At 38.5% G+C, this 24533-nt stretch overlaps 1 protein-coding gene across 13 annotated transcripts; it reads right to left on the reverse strand.

Annotated features, from left to right (window-relative positions):
• Nucleotides 1-10285: 10285 nt before the first annotated feature.
• On the reverse strand, nt 10286-23071 carry LOC110781305 (uncharacterized). 13 transcript variants are annotated; one of them, XM_056836568.1, is made up of 10 exons: nt 22469-23071; nt 20676-20759; nt 17806-17852; nt 17604-17697; nt 16491-16644; nt 13055-16381; nt 12808-12946; nt 12149-12223; nt 10642-11299; nt 10286-10406 (listed from the first exon to the last, which is right to left on the reverse strand). In XM_056836568.1, exons 4-6 carry the CDS (start codon nt 17607-17609, stop codon nt 13062-13064), a joined length of 3480 nt encoding a protein of 1159 aa, XP_056692546.1. In that variant the 5' UTR covers nt 17610-17697; nt 17806-17852; nt 20676-20759; nt 22469-23071; the 3' UTR covers nt 10286-10406; nt 10642-11299; nt 12149-12223; nt 12808-12946; nt 13055-13061. The 13 variants fall into 13 exon arrangements, with proteins under 13 accessions (XP_056692546.1, XP_056692543.1, XP_056692545.1 ...); XM_056836565.1 differs by having other exon boundaries at nt 16491-17528; XM_056836567.1 differs by having other exon boundaries at nt 17782-17852.
• Nucleotides 23072-24533: the final 1462 nt, after the last annotated feature.

The following is a 24533-nucleotide window of genomic DNA, read 5'->3' on the forward strand; positions in this document are numbered from 1 at the left end:
TGCAAATATATAAATCTATTGTAGACAAATCAATTAGTTTCTAATCATGTTCTCACGTTCTCACACAATTGTCCAATATCTTTTATGTTGTTTAGAGGTAAAAAAAATTTAGACCTCCCCAAAGCGTCTATTGAGAGATTTAGAGTGTCTTCTCAGGTAAACATCTTAGAAAAAAGATATTGATATCCTACTTAGTCATAGAACTATGTGAGACTGTGAGTAACTAACCAATTTAGCACGTGGGAAGGGAGCAAGGTAAAAATATGTATCTATCATCCTTCCAATAACTTTTTTCAGGAAATCTACCTACCAGCTCCATTTATTGTATATACTAATTAATAATTGAGAATTGTACATATAATTCCTTTGAATGTAAAATAAAATTGAACTATAAACCCAATCATACATATGAATAAATGCTTATAACGCCACATATAACCAAGAATATTTTTCCAGCGAGCTCTTGAGTTCAGGTGGGAGACTTAAGGAACAAAAAACATGATAATTTTAAAATTAACCAGAACTACTGCTTATAAACTTGATAATGATAAAAAAAATAACGGATTTTTCATAAAATACCCCTGAATTTTGGCGAAATTCACCAAATGCCCCTCGACTTTCAGAAATTCATAAAATACAACCTGTTCCAAAACATAATACACCAAGTACTCTTATGACGTCATCAATCCTAATTAACCCATTTAACTCACCCATTAACCCATTTTTTCCCAATTAATCAACTAAACTCCTAATTAACCCATATTTTTCTTTTCTCTCTCCCCCACCTTTTCTTCCTGTTTCTTCCATGGATCTCCCACCTCTACCAGGATGGTCGACTTTCCAGCCGCCACCATCGCCGCCAAGCAACAATAACAACATCAGTAGCGACGGTGGAAGCAGGCCGGCGACTGATTTTCTTTGGTATTCGGCTGCACTAGCAACTCATTTTCTCTCCTTCTGTTGCGACAAGTCCAACTCCATCAACCCCATGGTGAAATCTCGTTACAGAGAATGATGGAGTTGCCGAAGAAGATTGAAGGCGGCCATTGTTGACTACTTGCCGCACAAGCCACGACATTGTAAGTGGTTCAAATTCTACAACAAACACCAAAACAAAGTTCGTTTGATCGGGAAAACAACAAACACCAAAACACCAAAACACAGTTAGGGAAATCAAAGCAAAATTTTGTAAATCTGGAAAAAAATCGATCAAACAACCTTGTTCGTTTGATGTTCTTTGTTCTTCAATTTTCCTGTCAATTTTCTTGTCAATTTTCGTTCTTCAATACAAGAGAGGCTCAATTTGGGGGAGAATTTCAAGGGAGAAATAACCTTGTTCTGTTTGATATTCTTCGTTCTTCAATTTTCTCTGAATCTCTTCGAATTTCTCTTCAAATTTCTGTTTCAATTCTTCGAATTTTCTTCAAAATTCTTCAAATTTATCTTCGAATTTATCTTCGAATCTTTGGGCTTTGTTAAATTGATGAAATTTGTTAAATTCATTCAATTGATTTGACTTTTTTGTGTGATTAAATATGATGGAATTTGGTTTGGGTTCAATGAAAAAAAAGTAGTCATGATTTGCTGGTGAGATGATGGAAGGAGGAAGGAGGAAGGAAGAAGGAGAGAGAGAAAAGAAAAGAAAAATGGGTGGGTTAGTGGGTTAATGGGTGGGTTAATTAGGTTTGTTAATGGGTGGGTTAATTAGGTTTGTTAATGGGTGGGTTGATTATGGGTGTTAATTAGGGATTAGTTGAGTTAATTAGGCGTTAATTGGTGGATTATAGGTATGATGACGTCATTAAAGGTATTTGTTGTATTAAGTTTTGAAATAAGGGTATTTGGTACATTAAGTATTGAAATAGGGGTATTTTATGAATTTCTGAAAGTCGAGGGGCATTTGGTGAATTTCGCCAAAACTCGGAGGTATTTCATGAAAAATCCGAAAAAATAATGTAAACATAGGACATATGAGAGAGACCTTCATTCATGTGTTTGCGAAAAACCGATAATCCATCATGGTTGCTAATTTGTTGTGTCATATGCAGTCAAGACCTTAGAGAAAGATTGACTCGCCGACTTTGGTGTCTCAGATTGGCACCGAGTAGACTTAAGCCATTCAGTTTGCTACTAATTGGTAAAAATTTCACACAATAATTTAATTTTTCCGGGAGAAGAACTTACGCATGCTCTAGATACAAAATCAGATTCACCTCCACCCCTTCTACTTGTTAAAAGATTGACCATGAAAAAATATTCTCATATATGATTGCAGAAATTGATGAAATTCACAAATTAAATTTAAAATTCACAAATTGATGAAATTAACATAAGTAAATTCTAAAAGAATGAACATGAGATCAATTAGACTGCACACATGTCGCACTATAAGCCATACCCTCCTCCCTAAAAGCAACATACCTAGGAAATTGTGATGATGCATGAGATAATTAATAGTAAAATTATAAATGAAGATAAATAATTAAGATAGAAGATATTAATTAAGTGGCGAAATGAAAACAAAAATAAATTATAAGGTCTTGCGTGCACAAGTTGTACAATAAATTTATTGTGCACCAACATAACTTTAATCCAGTTTTCTCTAACTTTTACTCAGTTTTCTCTAACTTTTATACTATTAAAAAAAAGTTAATAGATAAACATTTTAAAGTGTAATGATTAATTTTATACATTATTAGTGATTTTGAAGAAATAATTTTTATTAAAATGGAAAATTTAATTACTAAAAAGTAGATAACTTTTACATATATAATGGTGACTTTTAAGCATTTTACGTCAATTTTAACTTCGGTGTACAATATTTACCGTACACCCCATGTAAATAAGAACTAGATTTTAGCCCGTGCGATGCACGAATTCTATTAAATTGTTATGTTTAAATAAAACTCCTATGTATATATACCAATTTTATATACTTCGTATTAGATTAAATTATTTTTTGATTTTGTATTAAATTTCATTTTAGATTTAAAATAAATAAATTATGAGAGTGTTTGTTTTTGGATAAAATTGTATATACGTAATATTATTAATTAATTAATTAATTAAAATATCTACGTGGCGTTTAATTATTTATCTACGTGGCACTCGACTTTTTTAATTCAATATTAATTTTGAAATCTTATTTTTCATTGGCCAAAACCATTAGATTCTCTACATGGCGCTCTAATATTGGATAATATATTTTATTTATTTTATTTTAGATTAGTGTTTGATTTTGAATGAATTTTATTTTAGATTTTTTTTAAAATTTATTATAGTGTTTGATTTCAAATGGAGTTGTATATATTAGTAATTAATTAATTAAAATATCTACGTGGCACCTAATTAATTATCTACATGGCAATCGATTTTTTTAATTCAAATATAAATTAGAAATCTTATTTTTTATTGGCCGAAACTATTAGTAATCCTAGGTGGCGCTCTAATATTTCAGCAAATATGCCTCCTTTATATATACTAGTTGTTGGACCGCGCGCTACCGCGCGCGGTCCCCCAAAATATTAGAATCGGTTTGGTATATTTAATTAGCGTGCTTCAAACACCACATTAAGCTCAAAACAATTGCAAATGGTAAAAGATGACACAAACAATCACGAAGTTATGGAACCGTACGAATTGGCGACCATCATAATTTTGTCTATGGAAGATAGATACAAAGTACTCGTGCAAATTAGAACATAAGGTACTCGGCATAGTGCCCGAGTTATAATGGAATATAGATACAAAGCACTCGTGCAAATTAGAATATAAGGTACTCGGCATAGTGCCCGAGTTAGAATAGAACAAGAGTTCTTATGTTTATATTACAAAATATGTAAGGGGTTCTAGATAGTGAGGCTTCATTCCCACCTTCTATACGATCGCAACAGAAGCTATTTCTGTTGGCATGAAGTGTAGGACTCGTTGATTCCAGGCTAAGTAGAGACTACCTATATCTTACAAGTTTCCAAGGTAGATCAACTACAATACTAATTATTTTACAAGACATTAATCTTAGCTAAGCAAAAGGGTGGATGACTGATTGACTTGAATTACATACCAGAGGATCTGGCTTCTTCATCCTAAGCAAAAGGGACAACTAATGATGCACTTGAATTACTTACCAGAGGAGTCATCCTCCTCTTCGTCTGATTGTCTTGCAATACTCCCCTGTGCAGCATGGAGCTCAGCTATGAATTCCTGCTTCAGTTTCTTTTGAGGAATGGCTCCTTGCTCTGGCTGCTTCCCAGTAACCATTGCTTGCTCAGGGTTCTTCCTACGAAGTGTTGGTTGTTCAAGCTGCTGCCTAGCAATTGTTGCTTGTGCAAGCACCTGGCTGGCACTCGGACCCTGTTCAGCCTGCTGATCAGCAAAGTGATGCTCAACATTTTCTGCTTGGGCCTGCTTCAGTTTCTTTTGAGGAATGTCTCCTTGCTCTGGCTGCTTCCCAGTAACCATTGCTTGCTCAGGGTTCTTCCTACGAAGCGTTGGTTGTTCAAGCTGCTGCCTAGCAATCGTTGCTTGTGCAAGCACCTGGCTGGTACTCGGACCCTGTTCAGCCTGCTGATCAGCAAAGTGATGCTCAACATTTTCTGCTTGGGCCTCCCCAGATTCCAAATCAATCGATTTCAAGCACCATTCAAGCACGCCGTTCTTTGAAAGGCCCATTGTTGGACCGACTTCCAGCAGAAAGTGGTTGGACTTGAGCATTTCCTGGAGCTGTTCAAAGGTCGCTGCATCATTCTGGAAACACAGGTGTTTGTTAAGCTTAGGAAACGTTTTCCAGCCTATGTATGGTAGAAGAAACAACTGACACCGAAGGATTAATAAAGGCAACACAAACTGCAATAAGCTCCTAATTTCATATGCAAGTATATGGCTGATTGTTTAATAAGTTATCTACCTACTAAGTTTTTGATAGTCCACTGTAAGAATTTAAATGTCATCAGGGAAGTGTGTATAACAAGTTCGAATGCCCTTTGTGTGGTCTCTGTTTGTCTTTCATTTCTTATGTAATTTGCAGTTTTAACCTGATAAATTTAAAGTTGATTTTTTACAGTGGTCGCCTAATTTTATAACAATGTGCAGCGTTGCGTTCTTTTCTTTCTAAATTTGTATATGTGTACATTCTAATGGGTTTTGCAACATTCTTCCATGGTTGACTTGTTAGTCTAAGGGAGATAGGCTTACGCTGTTCTTCATCCTGAACGTGTCTGCAGCCGTCATCCTGAACAACTTTTCAGAATCTTCAGTGAACGAGGTGCATTCCATTGTGCCAGTCCCATCAGATGCCACGAAATTGTAGGTAATCCTGCAATGATCATTTGCAAAAGTGTGACACAGCATTACATGTATTCGTCTGTAACAAAGCATTCTAAAGTTTGCAGCTTACTTTGGAGTAGACACGGTATCCGCCTTACATCTGGTGCAAGTGTAGGATGTCCCTGCTGGAATGTCTCCACGCCGTCCACAAGCAGAGCACCCCAGGTATGCATTGATCGTGCTCATTTGAGGGTTGGGTATTGTAACCCTGAGCCAATGGCGTTGCTCTTGCAAGGTGTTGTAAGGCTAGGGAAAAAATCCGACAGGTTCACAAGTCAGGCACACTTCTTTATATTCTGAAGTGCATCTACATTAACGGAACAATAAGACATACATTATTTGTGAATCACTTTTTCGCATATGAGTGTGGGTTTCCAACAGGTTTAAGCTCAGTTACCCCGGGCCACTTTCTTGAGGCCGTCACTTTTTCGCATATGATCGCTTTATTATGAAGCAACATTATAACAGCTCTAATCAGACAAAAACTACCTGTGTATTCTGTTCTCACTGAATGTAAAGTTAGCGTAGTTGATTGGATGGTATTTTGTCGTTACTTAGTTTAGCAGTTATGCAATGCAATATAGTTTAGGTTATGCAATGCAATGTAAACACAATGATGATGTTGTAGCAGTCCTTAAATTCCCTATCTATTTTTAGTAGCTATGCAACGCAATTTAGTTTAGGCTATGTAATATCTTTGATGTTCCTTCCATTATCCGTTTTTTTTTTCTTTTTGCTGACATTTTTTCCTTACTTAGCTTAGCTTAGCTTAGCAGTTATGCAATGCAAACATAGTCCAACACTGATATGGCAGCCTAGAAATATTAGTTTTTTGTTGTTGGGAATATGAAATCATCTGAGATTATTGTGTCATTGACTGGAGTTTTAATAATTGTAGACGATAATCAAGGTACATAGGACAAAAGCAAAGGTTTATACCCTTTTTAGCTTCAGGGAGTCCAGTGTGATGATCACCTTCTCTTTCGTAGGGTTCCTGACATCCAATACCCTTGCTTGCCTGTCACTCAGCCAGTCGGTGCGATTTTTGACCCTACAAAACATATCGAGGTTAGTTGCCAGGTATTTTATGTTGTGTTTTTAAAGGATAAGGAATGACATGTGCTGTCTTACCATTCCCTCAATGCGTCTGCTCTTTCTCCTTTTGGATCAGTAATGATTCTAGTAGACATGGTGGAACCAAGGGAAAATCCTGTACATTTCGCAGCGTCTTTTGTAAGATAATTGAAACTGTGTATTCAGACACTAATGGAGGATTAAGGTAATCAAAACCTTTATGAAAGCTGCCTCTCAAAGCCGTGAATCCAAAAACAGTGAACTGTTCTGCCCATGAGGAGAGCGGTTTGCAATGTTCTCCAGTCAGCTCGTTCCAAACAGTAATTGTGATTGGCTGCTCATTGCTGCAAAAGTGGCGAAGGTTTGGCACTGATGATTAAAGCGCAAGATGTTTAGATTTTTAAATAGAGTATGAGTCGTACCTATGGTCTGTCACCACAATTTCACGAACTAAGTATTCGCGTTGTTCAAATCCAGTGACTTTCCGTGCTTCTTCTTCGAGGTATAGAACAACAGCAACAATATCTGCAAATAAAAGGAGCATAGAAATAAGTATTGGCGCATGTGTATTAGGTTTTTACCAAATCTGTCAGTTGGATCATACACTCTTGGGATGGTGGCTAGGCATTGGTATTCCGGTAATACTGGCCCTGACTCAGCATTCATTCGTTGGATTACCGCCTGTGAGCCAAAGCTCATCTGGTATCCAAGCAGACCGTATTTCGCGTCTTTGGCTTTCCAATATTCATCGCTGGCTTTAATCGTAGCATTAGCTATCTCATAACTCCCTAAGTGTTCAATAGCTTCCTTGTAGACATCAATTTGATTTCCAAAAAGTGCAGCACGCATTCGATTTCCCTGCATAAAGCAATAGCATACAACAGCTTAAATAAGTAACTACCACCAGTACATGTGTGCATATTTGATAAATAAAACCGTAACTATACATGGTCAACAATATGGGAGCATAAGGCAACGGGTTTAGGCAGAACTGAATCCTTTCTAGATAGCAGCTATGCATTGGGAATGAAGCAACAGAAGAAAGCCTAACACCTGTGGGGGAACATTGATGTATAGGACTGACATAGAAAACATGCATTTTGGGAATAGCTGATTCTGGTCAATATTACATTTAAATCACTAATCTGGGTGGCCTAAAACTGCTGATTTTACTGCATAAATCAGACTGATACACATGGCATCCAACCTTATTCATGGTTGGGCCTCCCTGCCCTCCACTGTGTGAATAGATAAAGCTCACCAATGACTTTGCATCATAATTTAATATAAACTAACAACTGTATGGGCATACTCCCCTATAAAAAGCAACCTTCTCCAACTCACTCTCTCACCTATCCTCTATTCAGGTATACTGTTTTCTGAAGGGAAATAAATCCCTATTCACCTAAAAGCCTCAAAACTAAACGCTCCTCAAATGGCAAGTGATGTGAAGATCGAGTCGTCTGTTGTACCCTTTGGTACACAACATATCATGTTCAGCATGCTTAGATGGTGTATGAATACCTGGATACTTACAGAAATATCACAATTAACATGAATGTTCTGATGTATTGTCGATACTAAGTACCATGGTCTGATGTATTGTCGATACTAACACGACATACAGTTAAATTACCAGGCCATGTGTAGGTTTGATGAGATGAAGGTTTATGAAACTGAGGGTTGACACCACGAATGTCTGGTTCGGTTGGTTGTCCCCCCAGGGTATGCGCCTTCAGAATTACAAACCACCTAAGGACCAGCACTATATGAGCAACAAGAGGTAACCGCTGGACAGCTCTATTATGAGCCTGTCCTGGTTGCATTGGTTGCCCTGTGGCTGGCCCTCCCCGGGCACAGGCTTGATCAGACCGTCCGTCATGTCTTGCCCCCATAATGTATAGAGAGCTACCTTCGATCCAATGTATCCTAATGTTAGACCTATTAATGAAGCAGTGTTATTCATGTCCCCTAAATTTGCAAGTGTTGTATGTATTTATCTATTTGCTTTTACATTATAGTTTTATGCCTTATGACGGTGCTATTCCGTTAACTTATTTAAGGTATCTATTAATGCTAAATAAGTTAACGGAATAGCATCTTCAATAGCAAGCCATATGCAAAAAACACAAACAGGCCAAGGAAATAAGACTATACCAGATTTTTTTTTAAAAACAGCAGTTGCATGCATACAATTCGATATAAAACATTGATGATTAAAGAGTTATTACCAGAAACCTAATTCCAGTGGTGACCACGTGCGACTAAATATGCAGTCGTATCCAGGAAATCCAATAATTTGATAGATGACGTACGCTGGCCAGCAGTTCTTATGTTTTTTGAAGAGTAAGAAGGTAGGATGTTTATGTTTTTCAACTAAGTGTAAGGAGTTCATATGTTTTTTAAAGAGCGAGGAGGTACAACTTTACGAGTTATTCTTCTGAATGGACAACTAAGTGAAAGGAGTTCCAGAAATTCTAATCGTTTATTATGGAACGAGGTAAATAGAATAGGTAGATATTCTAATCATTGATTACGGAATGAAAAATTCTAATCACTGGACGGTATTTATAATGGGAACTCTAATCACTGGACGGTATTTATAATGGGAAAAATTCTAATCACTGGACGGTATTTATAATGGGAAAAATTCTAATCACTGGACGGTATTACGGAATGAAAAATTCTAATCACTGGACGATGCTACTATGTTAACGTATCTAACGTATCTATCAATACTAAATAAGTTAACAGAATGGCAGCGTGAATAGGAAACCATATGCATAGACCACAAACAGGGAAGGAAATGAGAGTACACCAGGGGAAAAAAATGTAAACATAGCAGTTGCATGCATACAATTCGACATAAAACATGTATGATTACAGAGTAACATGGAACCCCATATACCTATTCGGGAAATCATTATTGTTTACAGGAAAAAAAACTCCTGGACGATATTCATAATGTAAACTCTTTTTCAGATCTGAAGTGTCTGTGATACTCATATTTGTTATACTACTATGTGTTCAACATTTCCAGGTTGACAGATTAGCAGGGATTTCCTTTTTCCCAATATATTATGTGTTGACAGATTATTAGCATTCTAGTACTGAGTGTGTAAAGGAGATATTAGGAATTTCCTTTTTAAAAAATTACTATGTGTTGACAGATTCAGAGGAAAAATCAACACCAACTGCTGCTTGAGAAATAAGCAGCATCTTAGAACTAACTCTAAAAGATAGAACACTCAGTAGGCAACTAAAAGTCAGCAGCTTAGTAAAGGCATGGGGACAAAACAGATGGAAATAAACTTGGCAGAGAACATGTAAGCAAGCATGAAAAAAAGGGAAACGAAATGAAACAATTATACCTTGTCATCTTCCATCACAAGTCCTTGGAATAGGATTCCCTTTGAAGGAGAGTTCCTTTCCGGTCCTTTCTCTACGACCTTGACCTTAACCTTGTAGCCCTTGCTTTTTTCGGTTAGCTGATCCAGATACACGCGTTCAGGCTTCATTTCTTAGAGTTTGTACACATGGTAAGAAAAAGAAATATGATTAATCCCACAGAAATAATCATGAATTCTGTTTTAGCTAACATAACAACATCATCTTATTTTGTAACTGTGTAACTTTGAATTATCAATTATGCAGAGAATACAAAGAAAAGAAATATGATTAATCCCACAGAAATAATCATGAATTCTGTTTTAGCTAACATAACAACATCATCTTTTTTTGTAACTGTATAACTTTGAATTATCAGTTATGCAGAGAATACAAACCTAGTAAAACAAATCTATATTCAATTGGCAGGCATTTGAAAAACAATAATGCAAACATTTATGATCTTATACATCAAAGCAATAAATTCCATTTGATTTGGTCATACCTGACAAACTGCAGATTCTGATTGTGGAGAGGAAGCTGTAAAATTCTGCTTAGGTTGTAAAAGATTGGGACTGAATAGAGGGTGCTACATCTTCATATATAGAGGGAAGGAAAACCTGTGGTTCAAAAGAAAGGCACAGCAGTAAGCAAAGAGGCATGGGCAAAACAGCAAATCAACTATTCAGAATAGTGTTTTATTGTCCTTGTAGCAGGTGAAGTCTTGTATTACCATGTCCTAACACTATTTAAACCATACTTTGCTATGTAAAAACGTGTTGCCTTAAACTTTAAGAGGGAAATCTTTACCACGTACAGCTGATTTTAAGGACTACAATATAAAAGGATACATACCTCTCTAATGGGTATGACCATGTACTGTGGTCTGCTGGTTTTTTATTTCCTGAGAAAAAAACAAACACCTTTGGAAGAGGCTGAAGTATTAATAACATTATATAAGGTTAGGCTGGAAAAATTAGTGTGAAGTATTAATATCATGATGAAAGTTTAGTGCTTCATAGATTTCTGCGAGATTTTTTATTTAAAGGGTTACGGAACATCCTATATTACGGTGAGCAACATCTGTAGAACCATGATGGTTACATTCGTATAACCAGTTTCCGAGTGTATATTTCAAAAGAAGTTAGTAATAGATAAGTTGCAAGCGTCTAAAGTGATATTCTCAAGCTAAGTTGACAGGGGAAAAAACGCCTTAATTAGGAATACTCGAGTAGGGAAGTGGGTAAAAGTGGTGATACAAAACCGGCTCGATTAGGAAACTTGCTAAAATTGGTGGTTAACCTTTTGAAGATTGACCAAGAGAACGGCTACATTTAATAGGATGCTTACTATACAGAAACAAATGCATGTTCACGACATTATAACAGTTTAGAACACAAATCTCAAAACCAAATTCAGCAGTCTATTCTTACAACTTGATCGCACTAAATTATGCATACACCATTGGAACTGTGGGCAAAATGAGGGGATACGTCATGAACCTCGCTCATACCTGCAAGCAACGACAGTCTAACTTTCAGTTTACATTTGGTTCACTCTCAAAATAAAGAAAGATGAGGTTTTTTTTATGTTCACATGTAGTTCATATTACTTTGAAACAAGAATCCAATGACAGTCCGTATTATTTCGTTGTAGTTTTTTGATTCTCTGTAATGCACTGTACTGCTTGAATTAGAAAAGTGTGCACTTTATTTTCTTTCACCTGGAAGTGGTGATTAATATGTCTCACCTACAATGGATGTGTTAAGTAAGCTACAATATGAATGTAATTAAAAAAACCGGTTTAATCAGCAAACGTGTGCAATTTGGTTGTTCTGAATCTGAACTACAATGACCAAACAGGCAAGCAAAAGAGCCCACATAAATCTAAGAGGGCTGGTTATAAATACTAATATCCTACAGAAAGAACCTTTGACAACAGTTACTGGAACCCGGGGTCTGTGCACAAAAAAAGGAGGTTATCTCTGGTGTACAAGCTATAATTCAGTTAAGCATAGCAGGAAGATACTAATTGAAAGTACTCTGTCAGGATATGCATTTCTATTTTGGAAAACCAAAAAGGAGAAGGATTAACGAAGAGGGAGCAACACAGAAAAATATAGAATCTCTTTGGCTATTATAATAACTCCATGTTAAAGTGTAAGGACTTGCATTTAAACGACCTAATAACACTGGTTTTAGTGTCACCCAATCGCTTGAGCTTAGGTGCTTTAATAATGAGAGTAGAACACAAAGGGACTCACAAAATACTACCAAAATAGCACATATGCAAACGTGTTTATCAGTTAGCTACTTCCAATGTGCAAGTTGATATTTAAGCAGATGGGTGTAATGAACTTACAGAAAGAATAATATGAGGTTGTATGAGCTATCAGAGCCCTCACTTGGCATATATGAACACCAAAAATTTCTTGATCTGCATCAAAACAAAGCTTAAAGCTTAGTATTAGAGGATGGACATCTACCTGGCACATTATTTGGCATGACACCATTGGATCATAGGTACAAAATCCGGAATAAAGGGACACACCAGGTTTCCAATGTGTCTATGAGTTTTTGCCAGTTTTTGAGAGAAGAGCTAGTCAAAATTTGAATTAAATAAACCAAACAGTTAAGTCTATTAGGAATCAGAAGGAAACCGAGAATTATAATTTCAACTCCTATATATGATGCGCACAGCAAAACAGTGTGTATTAACTGCTAGCAGTTGAATGGAAGAACAAATAAGAGCATGTATATATATACTTGACGATAGCAACATTGAAATGCGGGGTGAATACTTTTGAAAGATCCTATGCCAAACTTGTTCAATTTCTTGTAGCTAAAAGTTTTCTGTCTCTATACATAAGCTAGCCTTATTGACTGGTGAAAATAAGGGGTGATGCTAGATTACTTAGTCGCACTAAAACAACGAATGTTCACCAAAGATGTATTCAATTAAAATAAATCAGAATCAAAGGCAGCAAAGTAAGGGCATACAGAACTGAAGAGGGTATATACCTTATTTATCATTTCCTCTGCAACAGGAACCTGCAGATGACATTAGAATGCATGTGCTTGCATGATTTTCTACACAGGTGGGCTGTTTTTCACGGGCATATTTGCAGCACAAACCAAAAGGCACAAAAAGGAGCAACAACTGCATGGCATGAACATGTTTGGTTACAGTAAGCCGTACAAGAATAATAACAAAGCAAGCTGTAAATGCACAATCAGGAAGCAGATAAAAAGGTTTGTGATAGATTACCTGTATATCATATGATACCGGCTAATCTGAGCACATCATAAGAGATGACATTTCTAACATGGTGCTCAGGTTGGTGTCCCGGAGATTGTTTTGAAACAACTTTGACGTTACATGCTTTTCTAGCACGAGACAATGCCACATAAAGCTGACCATGGGAGAAACACGGCTGGGGAAGATAGATGGAGACTTGGCTTAGTGTTTGCCCTTGTGACTTGTTTATCGTCATTGCAAAGCTTAGTTTTATAGGGAATTGTTTCCTCTGAAATTGGAAAGGATAATTGGAAGATGCAGACGGCCGAAGCCTAATTCGGGGTATAAAAACATGGCTTCCGCTGTGCTGCCCAGTCGTGATCATGCATTCAATCAGATTCGGGTAGAAATTCTTGCATATCATACGTGTCCCATTGCACAGGCCAGACGAAGGCAGGATATTGCGAAGCAGAAGAACTGGACAATTTTTCTTCAAGACGAGCTTGTATGGGCTCATTCCACCTGGGCAGAGGGTGTGTATAAATTCAGGAGGATAGATCGCGCTATTATCATCAAGAACTGTATCAAAACTCCTGTACATAACAGATTCTCCAGGGAATTTGTCTATCAGGGTAGCATTGATATCATCAACATCTTCATTCAGGGGGGTCAGTATAGCCGTTGTTGTGAAATTGCCTGGGGTGGACCTGCAAACATCTACCTCGGGAAATGCAATTGCAGTAAGTTCGGCAATAGGATCAGAAGCGACCTCAGATGGGTGTACTATCTGCATTGGCAATTGCACAAGGTCATTCTCGCCGGTTTGCAGCTCACCATTTCCAAGAGAAAGCAAAAACGCAGAAAAGTAGGGATCTTCTCTTGCCCGAACATTTTCAGTGAGATTGAACCTAATGAACCGAGGCCAAAGAACAGAACTCACTAAGCTAGCAGCAACAGCTTCTCGCTGTGTTTTGCGGGGTAGGACGGGCAGGACCTGACGGAAGTCGCCACCAAAAACCACAAGCTTGCCACCAAAAAGGGTATTCTCATCACACAAGTCTCGTAGAAGCATGTCTAATGACTCAACATTTTCTTTCCTTGCCATTGAAGCTTCGTCCCAAATAATCAACGATGTCTCTTTTAGTAAACATGCAAGACTGCCCTGTTTAGGAACATCGCAAGCAAGGGAAGCATCAGAATCTATCGGTATTTTAAACCGAGAGTGAGCAGTCCTCCCAGAAGGTATATTTGATGCTGCAATTCCAGATGTCGCAGTTGGTAGGACAATCTTGTTCATCAAACGAACCTCTGCATAGAGAGCATTGTATAGGAAGGTTTTACCTGTTCCTCCGGGCCCGTCTATGAAGAATGCACCAGGTTTCCCTTTAAGAACGTGGTCAATAATGCTGTCAAATGCCTCCTGCTGTGCTTGGTTTAATGTGTTACGGGCATCAATACAGTCCCGAGGTATCGGTGCATCAAGTGCATCGATAATGTCTTTTGTTCGCCTGAACTCTTCATCTTGAAAATCATTTAAATGTTGTAGGCCAAAGTCTCTAAATGATTTCCCCATTGCTTCAAGAGATTGCTCAACAGATCTAACAGTGAGCTCCCTTGACCTGCTATCAGAACTCGGATACTGGTGCCTATAATCTTCAGAGAGAGCGTCGTAGTATTTTAACCAAAGGGCATTGGGGTCACTTGGCTGGCAGAAGATCAGCACTGTTGAAAAGAGCTGTCGGAATGCAGTCGGCATTTGCACTTCACACGCTTCAGCTAAGCACAAGTCGACAGCGTTGTCTTCCTCTAGCAATTTCAGCCGCAGAGCTGTCTCCTGAAAAGTGGCACACTTATATCCATCAACAGTTCGGAGATGATCAAAGGATCGCGGGCTATCCACATGCATCAGTAATAATCTGAGGAAGTAACGTTCCCCTTCAGCAGGTGCTACAAAAGTGAGCCTGCCAACAACAACGGTCTTGTTGCTTCTTTTTTTCCATTCTTTACCCTCCCACTTATAATGCTCTGGAAATTCTGCATATGTATAGCCCGTTCCATCAGGTGTGGCAGCATTCATCCTAAAGAATTCTGTAAGTTGAGTTCGAGATCTTTTATCATTTAAAATGATCTCGTCTAAATTCTCATGAGGCATTACCTGGATTGTCTGCAAGTTAGGCAGATGTATTTGCAGAGGCAACACCGATGGAAACATCTCAAACAGATCGAACCCGAAAATTCTCCATGCTGCCTCACACGGGGAAACCCACCTCCCAGCCTGGTACTGTTGTATCTCATCAACAATAGCAGTGCTACCATCCTGCACGTTGAATGAGATCCTGTCATGGCCCTTGTACACATATTTGTACAGGTATTTGACTGCCATTATGGTCGAACAAACCTCAACGTTTAAGTGGCAATCAAAAAGTGATGATAGGTACGGGTTATACGGAATAACTGACCTGTTATCCATATTAACCCTGCGAATACAAACACTTTCTCCAGTATCTATCCTTTTATAAAGTGGGTATCCATCGCTGCTATTAGTTGTCTCGGCAGCAAATTTTTTCGGATATCCATACTTGCAGTGCCCCTCATTACCTTTCCGTTTCATGCACGCACAATCAGGGTTCAGTTGTCCACATGGGCCATGCATCATGTGTTGAAGAACAATCTTCCTCAAGTGAGGGTTGGCAAGAGGAGGGATCTCAGCAGAAACAAACTTATCAAAGTCAGCAGGGCTTCTAATCTTAGAATTGGGTTTAAGGATAACAAGGAAATGAGCGTGCGGCAACCCCCGTTTCTGGAACTCAACAACATATATCATAGCAGCAACTTCACCAAATATTTTTTTTTTCATGATATGGTGTTTTAGCGCTATCAGTTTAGCACGGAAAATCCTTGAAACTAAATCTGGCCGGTTTTGTGCCTCCTCTCCGACAGCCAACTCTTGTTTAATCTCTGGCCAATTAGGATTGCACGTCATTGTAAGGAACAAATCAGGCTTCCCATACTTCTTAACTAAGGACATCGCATTCAAATACCTCTTTTTCATATCCCTAGGCCCCCCCAGAAAACTTGGTGGTAACACAACTCGATGCCCCACATTAGCTGCACTGTTTTCACCGCTCTCGACAGTGTCGAGTATACCTTGGTACAAATCTGCCCTGATAGTTTGCTGGTTCTTTCGGAAAAAGTCCAAGCGAGTGTTTTCAATCTTCACGTACATGTCAACAATGTACTGTTGGAAGCACCTCCCTGCCCTTAGCAGCATGTTACAAGGGCGTATCTGAAGCTTATAAGCATAATACTCTCTGCAAGAGATATGCTTAGCTGATCCTTCCCGACCTTGATGAGCAACTGGTAAGCAAAACAATAGGCCATATGTTATTACAGATGCAAAAGAGATATGCTAAAAAAAGAATGTAGCCATGGGTAGAACAGAGTAAATGAAATTAGTAAGGCATACGGTTATCTTCTTGAGCCAAGAAGTCTTCAACAGTGTGGACAGCACACGATAAGACAGGATCCTGATGAGTGGCAAGCTGTTGTTGCCCACCCGTTGACATCTTTTTAAGCCCTTGATGCCATCCACAATCTCCAAATGGGAATAAGAGCGGATACTGAAGTGCATCATAACAACCATAATAATGCATTATTCTATGGGAACTGTTTGATTTTCCGGAAACCAATATATGTGGACTTCTACTTGTACTGGAAGATGTGCTTTCAGACCAAATGACTGCAACTTCATCGGATGTAGGAGCGTTATAGACATTCTGATTTAGCACAGTGTTTTTGTTAAGTAAAATCTGGGTATCTTCATGGACCTCCATTTCTTGTAAGGATCTAAAAAATCTAGCATATGGGTTTCTTTGCATGACATTCATTAGGATAGCGATAATTTCTGGCTTTAATTCTGGGAAACAGCCTACCCGATTTTCAGCCTCGTGTTGGCCATCATAAAAGTATAGTTGCAAATATTTAGGGTTGTCATTAGTGGGAAGCAAATTAGGGAGATAGTGATATATTTGCCCATGTAGCTTAAATACATATATGCCTTTTTCGGTCTTCGAACTTAAGTCCCCCCCAAGGGAGCTAAAAGCAAATAGATTATTGTAAAGCCGTGCATATGTTCTGAAATGCACAGCATCACTGTCTCGGGAATCAAATAGCTTTACAAGCTCATCTGGGTATGCATTGGAAGCTAGTTTAATTTCTCCATTGCCGCAACAAAAGTGCAGCGACTCAAATTGGAACTTCTTTGCAGAACATTTTGGGCAATATTCAGGTGGAGATAGTGCAAGAGGTGCAGCCGGTAATGGCTGTCCAATCACTGCAGCAGGCACCTCTGGTTCACAGGGTATACATATTAGCGATGGATATTTAACCAGGTGTTAATAATTAAGATGATTTAAGGACATGTTTAAAAGTACTTGGTGGTTTTGGCCTAGTATTCTTTGCCCTCGGTTTCTTGGGTGGTTGTGTTCTAACCTCAGGCAACTCACTGTAAAACAACGAATAAGCCTGTTTATAAACATGCAAAGTAACTATGGAACATGGCTTTGTTATATACCATTACCTGCATGAACCTGTAGGCTCAGCCATGGCCTGCACACTCCTCATGCGCTTGCTGCATCTTGGACGGCTTACATACGAACTACTCAAGAATTGATCTATGTTTAACAGAATTCATAGCAGGCTATGTGTAAGACACTTAATAAAAAAAACCACACGCATGAAAAGGCGGAGGAACTTACTCATCACATAAGTTGGCACGCTACCTATTTCCAAATGTTCAGTTCCCTGCACAAACCATCAGCTGTTTAATCTGCAAACACAAAATAAGCTAAGTCGACAAACAAAGGCACAAAGAACACGCTGTGTACAAAACGAACAACACAAGTGAGAGCCTCTCCTCAACCAAAACCCAACATTCAATAACTGTGAACACAACCTACAGACCTGAATAGACATACATGTTAGTCTGGTGTGTCCACCAACTTACATTTACATATCAAACAACCCTAGGTAAATTTAGAATGCAATTAACAACAAGAAACATGAGCAGGAGGCAGCATCAGGGAAGTGAGACACGATACATCAAGGAAAGGGAAAAGCACTGTAAAGCAGGATACAAAGAAGAGTGCTCCAAAACAAACTGAATTTCATTTAAACATAAGGATTCAATACAAAGTTGACTGCTATTAAAAGCATACATATGATCGCCATATACGACGAACCAGAATTTCTAAACATAGCACCATTACAACTTGAACTACCTAACAAGCTTGACAGCTAACAAAAGAGAAACTGTATGGCGATACAGCAAGAGGGAACCAAAAGAGAACCATCACCCCTAATATTACATATACAAGCCACCTAAATTCTAGGAATACATCTAGGCTTGTCCCATCAAAAGAGGAGGCAGTTTCACGAAACAGAGCACGGTGTGCTCACACCCCAAAGGTTGAACTATTTCGGTAGGTTAAACAGTCTTCCGGCGTTTGAACACAGTGTCAAGTTCAGGTGGAACAAAGAAGACCGGGGTTGCAGAAGTAGAACCAGGAACAGATGGCCTGACAAAAGAGGGTCTGGACATGCGCTTTTTGGGGGGGAGAGGAGCAGTAATCATAGAGGGTATCTGAAATGGACAACCACGGGGAGTCAAGCAGTCTTGCTCAATCACAAGGGCGCTAGGCTGAATAGTTTCTTTAACCCCGGACATGCGCTCCCTCACAGTCGAGCAACTTTCTTGTTCAAGAGAATACACAACAGCAGCGTATTTCCCAGACCCATAGTTCGCGTCTACAAGTTCAAAAGCATAGAGGCGCATCAAGCAATAGATGGCCTTCTTTGCTACACTTTGCTTAGCATCCTCAAGAGTCTCTGTATAATCCCCAACAACAGACTCCATAGCATTACTCTTGTGCGGACTTGTGAATGTCAACCAACAAACCCAAGTGTGAGGCCCAAACTGGAGATGCTCAATAGGAGCAAGCAAGACTTGAGTCTGGGCAACCACGGTGCGCAATACTCCTATATAATCCAGACGCACGTGTTTCACAGAAACTCGAATGTCCATACAATGATGTTCTGGAGGCAGGACCTGTGGATGTCCGCTTTCAATACCCTCTAACTCAACTCTCTTGAGACGATACAACCTCGCACATCTTTCAAGGGCCCTATTGCTAGCAGAAGTAAAATCCTCAACAACAACATCATATTTTTTTATAAGGCTACGGACAGCCTTCTCAGCAGCTCTCTCGCAAGACTCCTCCAGTGTAGGAGCTTCTCCGCCAATGTACACATAAGCAATTGCACTCGTTCCCGGCCTCACCGCCACGCAAACATTATTTTTATCTATATCTAACATATCGTACATTGGCTTTGGAAAGTGCAAGCACTCTACAACCTGCCTCAAAAGAGGCTGAAAAGGAATACGGATTTGTGCGGGCGGCACTGCCATAACCTGTGATGGGAAAAGGCTAAATTAAGGGGATTTTAGGTACATAAGCAAGCAAACAGTCTGAGACTGGGCACGTATATGGTTAGGCACACCGAGCAAAGCAAGAAGTACAAGAACTCGCTGTTGGACTTAAAATCAGGATTGCAGATGACCATGCAAAATGAACAAGGCAATTAGCTTGTTAGCCCACTGTACAACTGCTCTACAGGCAGCAACAAAAACTAAAACACTCAAATGTTGGCTAACCACCCTAGCACAAACCTAGACCTAACACTGGATTTTTTAAAATATTGGGATGTAAGTGTATGATAAACATAAAGGGGGGAAACCTTGCTGGGCTCACCACTATTAGCTGTGTGTACGTGTTGTCAGTTAGGACCAATTGAAAAAGGTGAGTCGGTTCCAAAAGACTTAGGTTCTCGTTAACTCTTGTAGCCAACCACACTATAGGCCACAGTCTGATTCAAGTAAGCACACTATAGGTAGCTATTCAGTCAGGCAGACTACATGGAGACAGTGACTCCGTCAGCCATACTTACTTATAGTATTAGGATTCGATTGATATTGAGCTATCCTATATGTTTGGGATTTTAGTGGCACTGTATATCCAGGGACAGTTGAACTCTCTTCAGTGTGTAAACCTTAAACACTACCAACAAACACACAATACACGATACTCCATCTATATTACGACTAAACATACCAATAGCAACAGATTGATACCCCGAATCACCCCGTAGTAATTAGTGCGTGACTGCTGAAAATTGCAATGCTATGTTAACTTCCACCCAATTGTCCCATTTCAGTATGCTATCACAACAAGCCAAAGACAAATATATAATCAGGTCAATGGACAAAACATCACCACACACATGGATGCACACCTAGGGCTTACACTATAAGCATAAAAGGATAAGGCTAGAGGGCGGTTGAAGGGTTGACTACCTCTAATGTTGTGACCCAAATATTACAGGGAAAAAGAGGAATCTCGGACGGAAATGAATGCTTTGGTAACCCCCAAGAGAGTTAATAAACCAGCAGACAATGGCAAAACATGTATATGCATACAACTAAGCAACAAGAACACAATCTATTCAAACCAACGCTGCCTGTATTGCAGGCCAGGACGGAAAAACTATAATAACCGGCACAATGAACAGCAGGCAGAATAGTTCGGGCACTAACCTAACGCACTCAAGAGGCAAAGCAAGGATAGCCGGAAACACTCGGAACCAAACCGAGCAATGATGCTTGCAACACCTGTCCTGCCTATGCAACAACAGACAAGAACAAATGACTAAATTAGTTGTCCCCAGATAAAAACACGGATCCAAAATGCAAAACTTAGACAGTAACAAACGGCAGTTACACATCAGTTTACGTAAATTAGCTAGCTAACTACTCTAGCAAATATATGCCAAACAACAACTGGATAAAACATGCCTAATTACAAAAATTGGAAACAGAGGCACGTGTTCGCTCCAAACTACACGGATAAAAATTAGCATCAAAGGGAAGTTATGCATAGACAAAATAGTTCTATATTGTGTATGTGCGCACACACACACACAAGTGACAGGGAAAAAGTGCAGTAAAAGGCAACACGACGACCTAGCCAACACAAAGACCAAGCAACAAGGCAACTTGTTACAGCATTGAACCTCGAAATTCAGGGACGTTACCAATAAAGACGGCAAACTGAATTAGGGATCTCAATGCATAAACATCTCAATATTTCATCACAGCTTAGGGATATGACTACATAACTACCTTAGTGCATAATGATCCTCATCTTGTATTATATAGAAACTTGTGTTAACTGAAAGAATGGCACCCCAGAAGAACGGACAATAAATTTACAAGTATGTGCACAGAGTATACAAAATAACACTAAACAAATGGGAAAAAAAACGGATGTTCTTTTTTAAAAACACCAGCAAAGGACCAAGGAGTGCACATTCAGTATTCACCGATACATGTCCATAGATCGTAGGAGGATTTCCGTCAAGGGTAGACAAAATTTCTGGTAGATCATATGGCTTGGGATTTTAAATAGGCAGATTACATTAGATTGACAACAAACGAGCATCAAGAAGCAACATTACAACCACTCTAATTATGTGAGTTAACATGAACACATAGCTAATCTTAACCTTGTTATTAGTATGAGTAATAAAAGGGAGCAAAGCTGATTGCACCACCTTTCCAAACAAAGGAAAACAACTGGTAAAAGGGAGCAAAGTTGATTGCACTACCTTTCCAAACAAAGTAAAACAACCGGTGAAGCAAAACCCTAAAAAGGAAAGAGAACCCCCCTCCCTTTATATATAGGTGTCTACTTTTGGAAACCAGCAGTTCTAGAAATTGGAAAAAGGACAACTGATAAAGCCCTCTAACACACACAGCCACAAAAAAAGGGATAATAAAAAAAGGCAGCATGGTGTGATTTTGAGTACAAGGAAGGTTGTACTATCCCAGGAAAAGAGGGATGTGCACAAGCCGAACCCAAGAGTAAGGGGAAGGTTGTACTATCCCAGGAAAAAGAGGGATGTGCACAAGTTGAACCCAAAAAACAGGGTTGTCTTAGAAATCTAAGTGTGAAGCTAAAACACCATAAGTAATACTGTAGAGTATGAATTAACATGTAATGAAGAGGATTAATTCCAGAACCCAAAATCAAGAGAAAAAGGATTAATGCACCACAGTTAAGGGGAGAAAACACCACAGTTAACACTCCAACCTACGAATGAACATGTAATCAAGAGAATTAATGGAAGCAACAAAAAATAACATAAGGCTGAAGATGATTAATGCACCAGAATCAACAATTTACAGATGCAATCGAAAAAGAGGTAAATTGCAAAAGAAAACCCCCAAAATTACTCTGAATCAACAATTTCCAGATTCAAGATTTAATCGAAAAAACCCTAAATCGCAAAAAAAACTCAAAATTAGTAGATGATAAATATAGAACATACCTGTTAACAACCTATCAAGTTGTTAATCAAACCACCATCCTAACCAGTAACCAAAGGCGGAAAGATTTCAAGCATGTGGGAAGCAATGAACTATTTACCAATCGAATGATCATCTAGGAATGAAGGTTTGCCTAACTAACCAATTCAATTGCGTCAGGTAATGAATTCAATGCTTCCCACAGGCTGGAAGAGTTCCGATCGTCGTAGAAGAATAGCGCCGCCGCACAAGATAAGACGAACTGCGAAGAAGCAACAAGCTGGATCAAAGGGAGCAAAGCGAAGAAGGAGACACAGGCGGAGAAGGTGAGGCAAAAGGGGAAACAGAGGAGAGAAAAATGGAAGGAAGAAACAGAAAGAAAAGAGAACCGCCAGTAAATTAAGAAAGCAGGAAATAAAGAAGGAAAAATAAAGAAAGGAAAAGGAATTTGGGAAAATGCTTGAATCAAGGTTTGAACCTTGGGTGGCTTAGCAAATAGCATAGAGCAAACAAAGGGAAGGGATGTAGGGAAAATTCCTTATGAATAGTGAAAATCAAGGATATAAGACTCATAACACTATGCATAAGCATAGTGTTTCCATCCCACACATTTTAAAGGTTTGGGATATATTAGATTTGTGAAAATAAATAAATATTAGAATGTTGTAAGAAACTACGTACCTTTTAAAGAGTAAAATGTTGTAATATACAAAGTCCTACATTTTCTCGGATTGCGGCAATTTATTTATCACAAATTCTTATTTACAAGTGGTGTACAAAATTTATTGTACACCGGAGTAAAAGTTTTCTTTATATATGTAAAAGTTATCTATTTTTTAAGAGATAATTTTTTCATTTAATAAAAATATTTTTCAAAATCACTAATAATGTATAATATTAATCATGTAATCCTTTAAAATGTGTCTCTATCAACTTTTTTTATATTATAATTTAACCAAAACATACCAAAAGTTAAAGAAGGGGCAAAAGAAGACAGATGCGGGAGTACATTCCACTGACATGTGGGAAGTCACACATGTGAACATTATTCATAAGCTATAACCTCTCACTTTTCAAAAGTTCATAGACAAAATGTTATGTGCTGACACTCCCCCACTAGTAGAAAAAACCCTTATTGCAGCGGGCTTTTAGACCCCTGTTGCAGCGTACATCGTATGCTGCAACTGGAGGGCCTACAACAAGTCTGAACTTGTTGCAGCGTACAATGTTCGCTGCTAAAAGTGGTTTTTTACCGCGTACAGATGTATGTACGCTGCAACAAGTGCCAAAAAATTGGCAAAATTTTGGACTTGTTGCAGCAAAAGACTCAACTTTTTGCAGCGTACATTTATTTGTACGCTGCAACAAGTCTGGAATTTCGCGAAATTTTTTTCCCTTGTTGCAGCGTACAATATATATGTACGCTGCAACAAAGCACTTTTGGCGGGAAAATTCTAATTTTGTTTAGGGATACCTAGAGTGCCTTGCACCAAATATAGAAACCTGTCAAAACAATAATAGAATAACGCAACCTGTATAACAAATATAAAAACAACAACTAGAGTTTTGTATATATCCCAAAACCAAAAGTGCACATATCGATACATTTAAATATATTTACGTTCCAATTTCAACGTACGCATACATTTTAACATAAAAGATTGTTCTATAACATCTAAACCAACTCGATCAAGCGCCCTCAGGTCAATAATAAATACTTGGTGGTAAAAAATTTCGCCCATTGCTCACAAACCACATCAATTTCCTCACTAGCATAAGGCGCAGTCCTCAGAGTATAGACCTTACAAAAACAAAAATTTGATGGAGCATTAGATCGATTAAATGCAAATGAAATGTCACATTTTAACATTCAAGCAACTAATGACAATGTATTAATAGTCTAGAATACGAATCAATTAGTTACTTACCTCATCTAGCCGGCCTTCATAGTCATGTTGTAACGTGACTATCTCTAACATGAACTTCATAACGTAATAGCCACACTCAGTTCCGCCGATTTGTTGAGCACACTGATTAAGAAACATAATACTTTATCTTGCAAGGCCAATAGTTAATAAAAACAAAGCA

The sequence above is a fragment of the Spinacia oleracea genome, chromosome 2 (genome assembly GCF_020520425.1).
Source record: "Spinacia oleracea cultivar Varoflay chromosome 2, BTI_SOV_V1, whole genome shotgun sequence".
Lineage (NCBI taxonomy): Eukaryota > Viridiplantae > Streptophyta > Magnoliopsida > Caryophyllales > Amaranthaceae > Spinacia > Spinacia oleracea.